This window comes from Taudactylus pleione, unplaced genomic scaffold (genome assembly GCF_031769625.1).
Source record: "Taudactylus pleione unplaced genomic scaffold, aTauple2 ptg000396l, whole genome shotgun sequence".
In the NCBI taxonomy this organism is placed as follows: domain Eukaryota; kingdom Metazoa; phylum Chordata; class Amphibia; order Anura; family Myobatrachidae; genus Taudactylus; species Taudactylus pleione.
Window position 1 is genome coordinate 1,539,701 of NW_028284797.1, and position 15,254 is coordinate 1,554,954.

Sequence of the window (15,254 nt, forward strand, 5' to 3'; positions counted from 1 at the left end):
CACTTTTTGCCTGTTCTGACATTGTGTTTCTCAGTTTTCCTGTCTTTTGGAATTGAATACGGTGAATAGCGGGGGCGCGCACGATAAGTTTCTGCGGCTAAAATATGCGATGTAGGCGAAAAGTGAGGCACGCAAAACTTTATTGCAGGTGCAAAACTAATTGAATATGGGCCTAAGCCGCTGACTATCCATGCTCCCGCGCGTCGCCAGCGCAACATAGCAAGGGCCATGCTGCTGAATGCAGCATTGCCCCCTCCGTTGCTGCCGACGGCGTATACTGGTCTTAAATCTGTCTCTACACAGACGGACGTAGAACTCATACAGACAATTCATCGAAATGCTCTCACTACAAATAACCTTTACAGATAAAACGTGCAGATAACCTACAAGACGTGTGAAATTCAATTGTTGTAAATAAGTAACAACTCAGGATCAAGCAATTGTACTGCTTTTGTACTATACTAAACATCGAGATATCCTCAATTAATGATTTCGGATTTATAAATCAGATTCTACTAATCGCTGCTGGACGTAACTACCTATAACAATTTCAAAACATATACAATAATTTTTTTTTTTTTTTTTTAAAGTGTTCATTGGTCAACTACTGATTGCAACCTCACCTTAAAATAGTGAATATAGGTTGAGTCTCCCATATCCAAAATGCTTGGGACCAGAGGTATTTTGGATATCGGAATATTCCGTATTTTGGAATATTTGAATACCATAATGAAAAAACTTGGGAATGGGACCCAAATCTAAACACAGAATGCATTTATGTTTTATATACACACAGTCTGCAGGTAATTTTATACAATATTTTCAATAATTTTGTAGCACAAAGTTTGTGTACATAAATGAAATTAATTTATGTTTCATATACACCTTATACACAAAGCCTGAAGGTAATTTTATACTTTATTTTTAATAATTTGTGCCTTAAACAAAGTTTGTGTACATTGAACCATCAAAAAGCAAAGGTTTCACTATCTCAGTCATGCTAAAAATATTCCGTATTTCAGAATATTCCGTATATGGGAGACTCAACCTGTACCCATTATATTCATATTTGTACTAACCAACCAATCTAAATGTAATATTGGTTAAGTGATATTTTAAATATTTCACTCAGGTAAACCTACATCCAAGAGAAGATGCCTTTCCATGTCTACTGTGAGAATTCTGGACTCCTTTAAAAGGCAGCAAAACTCACTACGACTTCTCAGTTAGTGAAGGAGAGTACATTACCTAAATCCACACTATAAAATATCTTCTTGCAGTTATTATTTCACTCTCCAATCTGAGCAATAAATCAGAGCACGATCATTTTTTAAAAAATACTTACCAGACGTTTGCTGTATAACAGAGCTGTGCTGCTGCCATTTGCTATCGCCCAGTTTGTGAAATTCATTACGTGTTTCACTTGTCTGGAGAGGCCAGTTATATCATTTTGTTGCTGTACAAGTTTCATCTGTCGTTCTTTTGTAACACTCTGATGGAAGAGAAAAAAAAATTATCTATAATCTTATAATACGCTACACCTAAAAATGCCTATTTTCTGATGTTAGCTCTCAGATAACCGAGAGGTAAGAAATGTATATTCTTGTTAATCCCTGTTGAGAAAAACAAATCAATTTGGTTTGCCTATCCTACCTGTCATTGATACAACTTTCTCACAGTGCACGTTGTCTTTAAAAAAAAAATAATAATAATCTAGACCACAGGTTCCCAAACAGTGCATGTTTTCCAGATGATCTCACAGAATCAAGTGAAATAATTAGCTTCAACTGTGAATCTTTTAAAATGTGTTAGTGAGTAATGAATACACCTGTGCACCTGCTGGGTGACCTGGAAAAAGTTAACTGTGTGGGGTCCTAAGGACAGAGTTTGAGAACCACTGCAATAGACTGTACCAGCTCAGAGCAGGAGTTGCTTCTTGCCACTTGCAAAATACATATTTAAAACCATTAAATATACTACCTATATCCAATTTTCTTACTTTACATCATACCATTTATTATTTTTACCTTTCAATTTAAAGACGTTAATATTTCAAGTATTTTAAGGGAAGGGAAAAAAAAAAAAGCTAAGAATGTGTTACTAGTGGGTCATTCCAGATCAAATCAACACAATTTCCCCCCAAAAATTCATTCTCTAATTTAAATTAAATTTGGTATAATAAATCCTGCCATGGGTGTAAAGAAAACCCCCAATTCTTACGCGAATAAGTACACTGTTTTTGAAGTTATATGCCTTTAAAACTGCAATTTTTTTACATACAAATTTGCTATTAATATTTTTTTTAATTGTTTTTGCAGCGCACATAATTGAGCAATGTCTCATTTTAAACCTCTTTTTATGGGCTTTCATGTGATATATAACATAGCAAATGTGTTTCAATAAAAAAAAAAAAAAAAAAAAAAAGACGTTTTCCAAATAAAAATTTGTATTCTCGCAAAAAGCCAATTTTTTTAATTTTTGAAAAAAACCTCAAATTGTTCATAAAGTTGTTAATAAACAGTTTTATTTTGGGATTATGAGGTTATTACTTTCTATAAGAGCTTTCATTTTTGAGTGATTCATGAAAATTGTATTTACTGAGGCACTATTTATCCAAGAAAATCAACAAAATAATATTTTTGCTATTCACTTCATTAGAAGAAGGCACGTTCCACTTCAAGTGCATTTGGGGACGGGATTCTACAGACAGCGCCTGCTCCAACTTTTGCGCAGGCACGCAAACTTCAGTGGAAAGATACTCCATGTGGAATGACTTCAATTATGTTGAATAGGCCCACCTTTTACATTTCCCTGGACCACTACAAGTGGTCCAGGGACAGGTTAGGTTTGGGTGGGCAAGAAAAGCCCCTTAGTCACTAATTTAAGCCCAGCCAAACCTAACCTGTCCCTGGACCATTTGTCACATTTGTAAAAAAGTGTTTAATTACAGTGGAGTATCAGACTGGGAGAACGTGTGCTGGGAGCAGGGAGGAACACCAACTTGGAGAAGGGGTGCTGGGAAGAATAGACACAGCAGACTGGGAGTAACAAAGTACTCACAAGAAGAAGCCTCAGCTACCCGGCCAGGCAGAGAAGAGAAGGTACAGTCCATGCAGAGGAGCATGTGATGAGCTCCTGCAATCCGAGATCAACACATGCACCAAATGGTAATGATCTTTAGTAAGCACTCTCAAAATATGTGAAAGACAAAATCATAAAGTTTTAAATATTTTAGTATTAACATACTGTGTTGTACATAATATACATCAAAGGGATTGTTTAAGGAAATAAATAAAAATTAAAAAATAACTGGCCTAGATTGTTAAGATAATGAAAATTAGAACAGTCCAAAGTAAAAATCTCATGTAGCAGATGGTCCCGTCATGATCTCAAAATAAAACATTGGGGATTTATTAACAGTATGAACAATTATTTTTTCAAAATTTAAAAAAATGGCTTTAGAAAATCACTCTTTGGTGAAAAGAAAAAACACAAAAATGGGACAAGGCAAACAAATTGTCCATATGTACCTTTAAGCCACAAATAAAATATATAGTCTAAAACAGCTTGTATAAATTCCTGTTTACACCAACCTATAAAAATTATAAATCATGTGTGGAGGACCACAAGTTCAAGGGAACATGAACTGATTGATTACCTTACTGAAAAACTAAACGAATTCTACCCAGTACAATCTGGAAACCATGTTTTAAAAAATATGTAAACAAAATGCCACTCTAAAATAGAAGTTTAATTTCTGCTACTGGTAAAATAAAGCATCCAATTAAAAAGGAATGGGCTCGGTTGCATGGATGATTGGGCATGAACCGATCAATTTGTTAACAGGTAGTTTTTCTAACTGTGGAAATGCAGCCCCAATTCCCATGAGTGACTCGGCTTTAAGAAATGAAGTGCCAAACTACAGTGTCTGTCAGAGAAGAAGAAACTCGCACACATTACACAAGTAAAATAAAATGGACATTGGATTTGTATTCCATTTAACAACATCTCCACACTTGGCCATACTATCATTGCCCCAACTCCATGCAGTGAAATTAATTTTCTGTATTATATTTCCAGTAGAGTTTTATCTAAGCATCACTCCCCCCACCCCACTATAAAAAAAAAACCACTTGGGGGCAGATTCGATTCATTGCGCTGTCAATATTTCCAGGAAGTTGGTCATAGAGCTATTCAAATCAGAGTGATGTTAAGCAGACTAAAGGATTTCTTCTCACTCCCTCCTGAGGGTGCACGGAGAAATCCCACTAAAGTGCCAGACGACTTAGCGCGGCGGTAAAAGCCTTGCAGCAAACAATTTAGTTTCGAGAACCGGCATTCTCCGACTAAACACCCAGGTTAAGTAGGAAGTACAGGCATTCCCTGACTTAAATTGTTATAGTCAGAATAAAATGCGTCCCAAATTGCATAGCTCCGGGACCAACTTTCCAGAGATATTCACAGCATGCCGAATTGTATTGGCCCACCAGACTTTATAAAAGGAAAAAAAAAAAAGAAATTGATTTTTTAGAAAAATCAATAGGAATTTCTAAATTATAAGGATTATTGAATTAAGAGCACAGGAATTCACCCCATATGAATACATTGTGTGTCAAATCATGCCTAAATTTGCAACTGTTTAACTGCCTTTGTATTCAAAAGCATAACAGACTGCCAAAGCATGTATAATACATATATACCAAGCATATACACTCATTTCAAAAATGTATTTCAAGTCAACTGCAATGATTTTTTTGTTTTAATTAGTTGCTACCTATGGTACATTTTAAGTTAAGGACACATCTAAAACCTGGAATAAAAATAAAGTAATGCTTAATTCCACAAATGTAAAAAAAAAAAAAAACAGCAAGCAAAAAAACACATATACCCTACCTCCAGCTGCTGCAGAAGAGATTTGCCCTTCTTATTAATTTCATTTATTAAGGTGAAGATAGCCACTTTAATTTCCTGTTCCACTCTTTTATTGGTTTCATTCACTTCTTTTATTCTACGAAACAATAGAAAGAATTAAAAGATATTGAAAGTATTCTTTGTATTGTCAATGTGCAAGATGGAATCTCAAAATAAAATATATTGGGGACTCTTCCAGAAAACTAATACCCCTTTTACACCAAAATCCCGGGTCCGACCCTGGAATTTTGAACACTGGTCATTCCCGTTTCGAACTCGGCTTCAGACCCCGTTTACACTGCAACTCGACCTGGGTTATTCCCGGGTTTGCCCCGTTTACACTGAACCCGGGTAATCCCTGCTTTTCCCTATAGATGTCATTAAAAATGGTCTTTTTTAAGGGCTGACAAAGATGAGGTCACAAAAGGCAACAAAAGAGAGGGGGTAGGAACAGGCTGTCGGTCAGGCTGCTGTTATGGCTGTGTATCAGCCTGCGTTTGTAGCTGCTGGTCAGGCTGTGGTGCAGGCTGCAGTTCTGACTGTGGCAGGCTGTGTATCAGCCTGCATTTTGTGGGAGTTGGTCAGGCTGTGTGCAGGAGGTTAGGCAGGCAAGTAATGGCTGCGTGGACGTGTCTCTGCAGGGCCCTGACAAATGACATCTGCCAGCACCCCAGAAGCTCCAATCAGCTAATTGCGGAATGTAGCCGGGTCAAATAATCCGGGAAGCACCCGTTCACACTGTCGCATGACACGGGAACAACCCGTTTTCAACCCTGCTCTTAACCAGAGTAAGATTGCCGGGTAAATCGACACAGGATATTTTTCTGGAAGCCGTTCACACAGAGCATCGATCCGGCTCGACCCGGCAATAACCCGGGTTATTCGGTTAGTGTTAAAGGGGTATAAAATGAATTAGAGGACAGAAGCAATTTCCGAATTACTGCCAAGTGTCATACAATATGAAAAACGTAGCCACTCAAAATTATATAGTGTATCAACAATGTTTTAGTGTTTCCTTAATCATAAATATTGCAATTAAATGTCACAGAATCTGTAATTATACAAACTCTTTCCACAGAAGGGAATATGAACTGCCTTACTTCTTAATTTAGCAGTAAGAGAATCAAATTAATACTATGGGGGGAATCAAATTGCTTTTTGGGTGGCGATAATTAATGGGTGCCTGATGGAGCAATTCAGTTGTTTTACGCGCCCATTAATTAGTGCACTCGTCGTGCACAAAAGCACCAGGTTTAGCCGTGTAATGCAGCTAAGCCAGTCTAAAGTACTGGTTAGGGTAAAACAGGGACTTTTCACACATCTCACTCGCTACCTCAGGAGCATGACAGTAGAAATCTGATTGGCCATGAAACTCGCTCGATCAGAGCAACAATGGATTACTCCATTGGGTGCACATTACTGAGCGGTGTGCAAAAAAAAAAAAAAATGGAATCTCCCACTATTAATTTAATTTCCTTGACTCTTTCAGTAACAGAAAAGGGGGACAAATCTAGAGCCGCACATTTGCAAATAAACACGGTGCCACTTGTCCCTCCAGGGTTTTGTTACAGAAAACCATCCGGACAAATCCAGGAATAGCTAAGCAACTTAACTAGAACACAACAAAATACTACACTGACCTCACTCAGTTGAGAGACAGGTAAGAAAAACCAAAAGGAAAGGAGGAGTCATACTATATACCATCCTGTTGTGTTTATTTCTCCAATACCTACTCAGATAACAAAAAAAAAATACATGATTCAGACCAGACCACTTTCTTCCATTGCTCCATGGTCCAGTTCTGACGCTCACACGTCCACTGCAGGCATTTTGACAGTGGACAGGGGTCAGGATGGGCAATCTGACCAATCTGCTCTGTATGTTCTTACACCTTCAGCATAGCAAGTATTAACCTATTTAGCAATGCTACAGTAGTTCTGTGTGATTTGACCAGCTTAACAAATGTTGCAACAATTGAAACGAACATTATCTGTTTATAAATCATAAAGAATACAGATTTGAATTGCTATATTATATATGGAGTGCAGAGCTTCTGTGATTTTTATATAAAGATAAACACCATATTCATTCATACATATACTCACACACTATATTCATACATATACACACACACACACACACACATTATAAACATACATTTAACATAATTAACTTCTTAAAAAAAAGTTACAAATCAACGTCTTTAGAAGCTCATACATATGACAGCAATTGTTACATTAAAATTGAACAAACATTTACTAAATAGAAAAGTAGGGAAGGCTACCTGTTTTGAACCTGAGTAGCTGCAAAATGCACGTAATTTTTCTTTTCCAGAAGCTTCGCTAAGAGATTTTCAATTGCACCCTTCTGGTTCTGAAACGCCTCCTCTAAAAATTGGTACCTGCCAAGAGAAAATATTTCTTAATCCAAAAAGTTGACAAGGATAACTGTGTGCCTAGTTGTGATTTTACAAACCCGTTTGAGTGACACTCATTGTGCTGAGAAAATATATATATATATATATATATATATATATATACACACATACATACATACACATACACACACACATACATATATATACACACAGTCAAGTCACATTATTATAATGATCACTTCCTACATTTGACATTGGCAGCACGTAGCACGTCACGTGCCGTGAGCTGGCTTGGTGGGTGTATAAGGTCTGAGATAGGCCATCTGCACACACATCACTCGTTGCAGTCATGGGTAAAAAAAGGGGCGATTTATCAGAGCTGCAAAAAGGTATATTATTTGGCTTTAGGCAAGGGTGGCAGTATTTCTGAAACAGTGCAGTTTGCGAACTGTTTGCGTGCTGCTGTGGTGGTGTATCGTGACTGGACAAATGGCACAATTGCAAACAGACGCGGAAACTGCGGAGCACCACGTTCCATTCATGCGAGAAGTAAACATCGGCTATGAAGGTAGGTGAGGGCCGACCGACATGCTATAGTGGAGCACATCAACGTCAAAAGCAACCTAGGGGCCACCAGACATGTGTCTAAACTGACAGTTTAGCGAACTCTGCTGCTTATGGGGCTCCAAAGCAAACGGATGGTCACTACATATGCTAACGAAGGTGCAGCGGCAAAAAAAAAAAAAAAAAAAAACTTACATTTTCACACCTGTATAAGAATTGGACCTCTGCTGACTGGCGAAGGGTTACCTTCTCCGATGAGTCATGTTTTCTGCTTCATCGAACGGATGGAACGTTGGCGTGTCAGGCGAAAAACATCGAAGAACAAACCCACTGCAACCATTGCTGGAAGAACACAAGCTGGTGGTGGCAGCAATATGGTCTGGGGGATGTTTTCATGGCATACTCTGGGCCCACTCATCCATGTAAAAGGCACCTTCAACCAATTTAGTTATGAATCCATCCTTGCAGAGCACGTACAGCCATACATGCTGATTGTATTCCCTGAGGCAGAAGGGATCTTTCAGCAAAACAATGCCACATGTGACATGGCTAGAAATGTCAGGCAGTGGTTGGAAGAGCATGTCCAAAAGTTAAGTACTTCCCTGGCCCCCTAATTCCCCGGACTTTAACCCAAATAAGCATCTGTGGGACCCCCTCAATCGTTGTGTTTGCTTTATGGATACTCCACCATGCACCCTACAGCAGCTGTGGGATTCACTGCAGTCTGCATGGCTCCAGATACCTGTGCCAGCCTACCAGCACCTTATTGAGTCACTCCCAGCCCGTCAAGCCGCTTACTGCACTAAAAAAGGTCTATTGTGTTTTTAATTTCAATGCATTCTGAATGAAACTGCACCTTAAAAAAAGAAAAAAAAGAAAAAAATATATATCGTATTCTGGGTATATTGTGCATCAGAAAACACAGGGTATTTTCAAGTCACATACATGTTTTTTTGCACAATATCCTGTCTGTCCGTTGGTCCCCAAACCCAAATTATTTGGTGTACATTACAAATCCATTTTGGTTTAAAAAAGTAATTCAATTCATCTCATCTAACAATAAAACAGATGTGCAGATATATCTGTGCTGCACAGACAACGCAATATGTCCGAACGACATCGTTCAGATATATCGTCTGTACACACTGGACGCCGCACACACAATATAATCAGCCGCTCAATTGAACAGCCAATAAGTCGGCAAGTGTGTACCCAGCATAAGACTCCACAAACTCCTCCTCTAACAATCCTACAGGACAGGAAAAAAAACATAACTAGCATGTTACAGAGCATACAACTCCAACACAGAAACTCCTCATGGTTTAATCTCCTAATGTTTATTTCACTTCAAAACCTTCAGTCCTACTGAGATGAGTAGAAGGAAAAAACACTAAAGGTGCGTATCCACTAGGTGCTTAAAATAAGCAATTGAACTATTAAATAGTTATCGTTCAATTGCTCATTAAAATGTCAAAAACAACCAGCGATGGAGAGATCCAAACCCACCCGAATTTCGGGGGTCCAGGGCAATCCGAGTGAAGCTCTGATCTCCTTGCCTGCCCCGGATCCCTCATCAGAGGCAAAACCTCGCGACCCAGCTGTCGAGTCGTGAGGTTTTGCTTTGAGCGGGCTTAACACTGATTGGCTGAGAGCTGTGACAGACTGCGATCTCAGTCAATCAGCGTTAAGCCCATTGAAAACAGCACAAAGGAGAAAAAGAAGATGGCACCCGCCATCCCCCGCCGCCTGACACCGCCGGCACCTCCACTGGTAGCATCCCCCCGCTGCAGACATCACCGCTGCCGACACTCCTGCCCAACGTACTGAAGACACAGTCAGCGACCCCCACACTCCCACACTGAGGACACCGCTGGCACCCCCGCTCTATTGATGCCCTGCATTGAGAACACCCCCACTCTGCCGACACCGCTGGTACCCTTCACTGAGAACACCGCAGCACTGCCATTCCATGTACTGAGGACACCGCCAGCAACCCCCGCACTGCCAGCAAACCTGCACGAAAGACACCGCTGGCACCCCTGACAAAGCCAGCACAACCAGCAAACCTGCACTAAAGACACCGCTGGCACCCCTGCACTGCCATCACCCGTACCCTTCACTGCGGACACTGCCAGCACTGCCATTCCATGTACTGAGGACACAGTCAGCAACCCCGCTCTGCCGACACTGCTGTCACAGTAAGTGCATTATTGGTGTATCCAACCCACACTGTATAACACAATGTATCAGTGTTGGAAATTAGAAACTGAACTGCCATATGTTAGTGCCGCCCACTGTGTCACTTAGCTTAGTCAGCCAGCTAGCTGGATGCAACCTTTTGGCCTTAACTCGATGAAGCAGATAACATTGTGAGGTGGTCAAAATTGATTGGAAATTACTGGAAATAAATGTTGAGATTAATTATACTGTAGGAACAAAAACAGGCCCAAATTATGTGATTTTAGCTGTTTTTATGATTTTTTAAGAAAAAATCCTGATCCAAAACACGAAAACAAAACACGGAGGTGAGGTTTTGGCAAAACCAATCCAGATCCAAAACCAGGGGGGATCCAGAGCCAAAACCAAAACACAAGGCTTGGCGAACAACTCTAATTTAAAGGGCAAAACCAACCTGATTTTAACTTTCAAATTAATGCCAACAGAAAATAAGGCAGACTGGCCGAAATTGCACCCATGCCTGCATGTCACAGGCTATTATATTGCTCCCATGGTGTTTACGGTAGTGGATTTCAATCTGTAATAGCTCTGTTTATTCTGCAATCAGACATCACCAAAGATGGACATGGAACACAGAGAAGGCGGCTGAAAATCATAGAAATACTGCCAGTTTCAAGGAGGAAGAAAATGACAAGAAAGGTTAACGCAGACAAAGACCATGGACAAAGAAAGATCGAAAGAAACAACTGATGCAGCTCAGGAACAACAGAGGAAATGTAGAGCTGCCAAGGAGAATAATAATTTATCTGAGTTATCAGGTGTCTTCTCCACTGCTTCAACCTGACCTTATAGAATACCACATACTGGGTAAAGGGCAGTAAAGAAAATCTTGAAAGCCTTGTTAATATCACCATGGAAACTCAGCAGCTGTGAGCAGTTTGTTGGATAGGGTGGGTACTACATAATGCCAAGGAAAATTAACTTGGTGGCACAAACAGTAGGCCTACTGACATGGTGGTAACAGTCTTGTCAATTAAACAGTGAGCCTGAATCTGAGTTGCAAGCAAATATCTTGTCGACCAACTGTGTGTATATCTGGTTAGCATGTGAGGCAGAATAAGGCCCTGTATATACTATTTCAGGTGTATATGATGAAATGACTGTGGGAAAATGGTGTAAAAGGTGTGCTCACAAATACTATCTTACAACGCACTTGACAGAGGAACTTGCTTTCTTTAACCACTTAACTGGATAATTTTTTACAAAAACTGCTCAGAAATTGTTTGTTTTTTTTATAACTGAATTAGGTCAAGAACATCTTTTTAAAACTTATCCAACACAATTTTATAAAAAATTATTTTTTAACCACCGTATACCACAAAAAAATTGCAATTCTTATAGTATACTGTAATGGTCATTGACAGCTGTACCATCGATGGCCGATGGGTTCAACCATCGATTGTTTGAAACCACAGCCATCAATGTCTCATTGACATCTGTTTGCAAACCATCGTTAGTCGATGGCCATCCCTAGTAGGAATCGGTATTCTATCCAGCTGGACGTCAGCCCGGCGGATGTAATACCGACGCCGGAAGCGAGAAGGGATCAGATCCCAAAGGGTAAGTTATCTAATCTATCCCTAACCTTCCCCCCCCCCCCCCCCCTAACCCTTAGGGGTGCCTAACCCTAACCTCTCCCTAGGGGTGCCTAAACCTAACCCTCCGGGGGGGGGGGGGGGGGTGGTGCCTAAACCTAACCCGGCTGATGCCGCCCTGCTTACCTTCGTTCGGTATGCCGGGCGTCGGTCTCGCAGCGTAAGGCTAATGGATAGGCATCAGGATTTCGACACCTATCATTAGTACCTTGCCGGGAAGCCGACGGTCGGAATTTGAACACTCGGCTTCCTGAAGGCATACCCCCTAATATACTGTATGGTATACCATGCCTAAGCGGAGGCCCGGTATCGAGTTGATCGTACAGGAGTGCCATAATCAAAATAAAATGATCTAGAACATCAATGTAAAAAATAATTAAAACCGGAATATTTTGGATGTGCCATGTCGTCATGAAGTCACTGTCCAATGACTGCTGGCATGCACCCTGCCATGGGCGCCGCTCAACCCCCAAAATGCAAGCCGAACCACCACGCACCACCGCCAGGGCTCTGCTGTTTTTACTGTCGGTCTGTCCACTGTACACTGATGAGGGCAAGGTATACATGGGGGGGGGGGGGGGTGCTACTAGCTGTGATCGCACACGGGGAGGGAAGAAGTGTGCAGTGGGACCAGGAAGTCCCTCTGATTGGTGGCTGCTTGAAGATCTTCCAGCAGCCGCCCACAGAGCTTTTCTGACTGGGCGCATCAGATGTGACCATGCCAGACAAGCGAATCCATATTCAAATTTTTGCCGTCTTTTCATATTAAAAGACTCTCCTAGTGAATAATGCAAAACTCATGAAAACATTGTTCCATTATTGGTGAAGGGGCTAGGAATTGCACATAACAATGATCATTGGAAAAAAGTGTTGGGTAGTTCAGACATAAATTGGACTGGATATGGACCATACCAGCAGGTCAATTATCCATAGAATTTCATACAATGGGGACAATTGTTTTTTTTTAGCTGCACTAGTTAATAACTGTCAAATGTATCAATTCAATTGTTTTTGGCACACAATTATCGTGCTTGTCACACCAAATTAGACCGGGTTAAGCCGTGTAAAAATCCTAAACCGATCTAAAGTCCTGACCACGGACTTATCGCACATTTCTGCTAGCCACCTTCGGGACGGTGCAAGCAGAAATGCCAGCGCCGGCAGCCATCACTCCTGTACGAAGCTACAATTGAATTGCAAATCAAGCGCCCATAAGTCAGAACTGATTAGGAAAATAATTGGATCGCCCCTAAAGTCACATATTCGATTACATGCCATATTCGTAACTGGCATCATTTCATTACATTAATTGTGATTATTAGTAAGTTGTGTTTAGTGGTACTTGATTAGTTCTTTGCTAGCGTATAAATAAATTCACAACATATTTGTAACGTATGACTCATAGAACTTTAGAGAAAAAATAATGCATGTCTGGTGGGACTTCTATTTTTGTCACATGCATGATCATGCAAAATAAACGGTACAGGACCAGATGTTACAAACATTCTCTAATATAAGCAACCTTTTATTATTCTTAATGAAGTATAGTTTCATCCCCGTTTCTATATTTATGACCTAGATTACCTAAATTATATTTGTATATAAAGTATGTGTCACATGTGATTATAGAACGGCCCCTATATAGATTTATAAAAATTCCTATCCCTTGACAACTAAAGATACTTCACCATGCGTTTAGATTTGCTGGTTAGTAGAGTGCAACCTATTGTTCTGTTACAGCCATTTTTGAGAAGAGAGATTAAATTGTATGGCTTCAGTCCAACTTTAATATTAACCAAAGGCAATTGTGAATGGTGATACTTTGTTCAGTTTTGCTCAGACATGGTTCAGCTGTAATCAGACCTTTGCACAATACACCAATTGCACTGCCACTGATGAAATATTACTGCAGCAATAGGCAGTGCACATGCCATACATCATCTTTTGAGAGAGCAATTGGTACTATTAGTCAAAAGTACATGTGCATAACGAATATTAATATATCAACTGCTAAACTGATTTAAAAGGCCCACACCACTGCTGATTACTAGCAAAACGAGATCTATATTTTCGCCTTACACTACAAAACTAACGTGATGCGAAATTAGCAGAGGAGCACACTGAAAACAAAAAACAAAATAAGTTTTAGATGAGGGGACTCAATATTCTGTCAGTCTTGATGTCTAGAGGAAAAAAAAACAGCAAGAAAAAATTCCCAAGTGAGATCTCTGCATTTTCAGCTAGAATGTAAGGGCTGTATTTACTAAGGCGAGGGTTTATAGAATTGGAAATGTTGTCCATAGCAAGCAACAAGATTCTACTTATACATCTACCACATTGTAGAAGATAAGAGCTAAAATCTGATTGGTTGCTATGGACAACATCTCCACTTCTAAAAACCTGCACTTTAGTAAATATACCCGTAAGTCTCTTTATACTGACCTATTTGCAGTGTGCTGGAGGAATTTATATTGCTGTTTTTTTATAGTCTAGATTAACACCTCCATTACATGCACCTGTGATGGGCTTATAAAGTGATTTGAGGAAATTCCATTCTGTGTAAAGTCCCAATACCTACAATTTACATAGTCCATAGGAATTTACAGAAAGCCAATGAAACACCAATTTCCATAGCTGTCAAAGTAAAATAGAACACCAGGTTCATATTTCAGACCAACCTGGTGATTGGGGTATTCCATTCTAAATATTCAGCCTTCTTGACTCCTTAATTTATAAGGGAATAAGCTCCAATTTAAATGACTGTACCTGATCTTGAAATAGCAAACCAGCATATTGCTCACTGCAAAGAGTAAATATTTTCTCTCTCCGAGAAGTTTATCTCCTGATTTTGGCTATCATAGATTGAATACATTAGTGGTTGCTCTCAAAATATCATTAATAAACAGTTAACAAACGCCATGCACAGCCTTAAATAGAAAATAACTACAGTCTTACGTATTTTCTCCTCACGACTTGTGTTAATGTTTGTGTGTCTTAAAATACCCTGTTCTATTACAATAAAAGCTAAGCTTTAATATTCCAATTTAACAACATAGGTGCCCCCAAGAGAGAGTATTGTCCTTTCTTTTGTATCCTATGATTATATGCTGACTCTGGGGAGCACCACCAACCCAGTAAATCTGATCCCTAGGGATATTATTCTTCATATCATTAGTACTGTATCTTGAATACATGTACTATGCTTACTAAATACTACTACATTGAGAACCAGTGCAGACTCACCCTGTTTCTCTTAAGAAAAGGGGTCATTCAAGAGGTACTATCTACATTATAAAGGAAGGGTTTCTTAAAGTGTTCTTAGCAAAATGTCAAAACCTTCGCACTTTCATCTACTCATCCATAAAGAAATGTGATAGAACATGTATGCAGAATCAACGCAGCGCAAAGTTTTAGGAAATAAGCGCGCCAATCTAGTGTAAAGTCATTGGTTGGCGATGCAGTGAGCCTTGGAGAGAGATAAAGTGCCAAGCAATCAGCTGTCAGTTTACAGGCGGTGTTTGAAAAATGACAGTTAGGGGCTGATTGGCTGGTATACTCTACAACGCTTA

At 39.8% G+C, this 15,254-nt stretch overlaps 1 protein-coding gene across 2 annotated transcripts in view; it reads right to left on the reverse strand.

Annotated features, from left to right (window-relative positions):
* Positions 1 to 15,254, reverse strand: part of TRIM33 (tripartite motif containing 33) — a 167,767-nt gene that overhangs the window by 61,212 nt on the left and 91,301 nt on the right. For both annotated transcript variants that reach the window (XM_088446302.1, XM_088446301.1), the window contains exons 5-7: positions 7,196 to 7,312; positions 4,894 to 5,008; positions 1,346 to 1,492 (exon numbers count right to left, since the gene is read on the reverse strand). In XM_088446302.1, the coding sequence (XP_088302428.1) occupies positions 1,346 to 1,492; positions 4,894 to 5,008; positions 7,196 to 7,312 (379 nt within the window). The remainder of the gene's footprint in view (positions 1 to 1,345; positions 1,493 to 4,893; positions 5,009 to 7,195; positions 7,313 to 15,254) is intronic.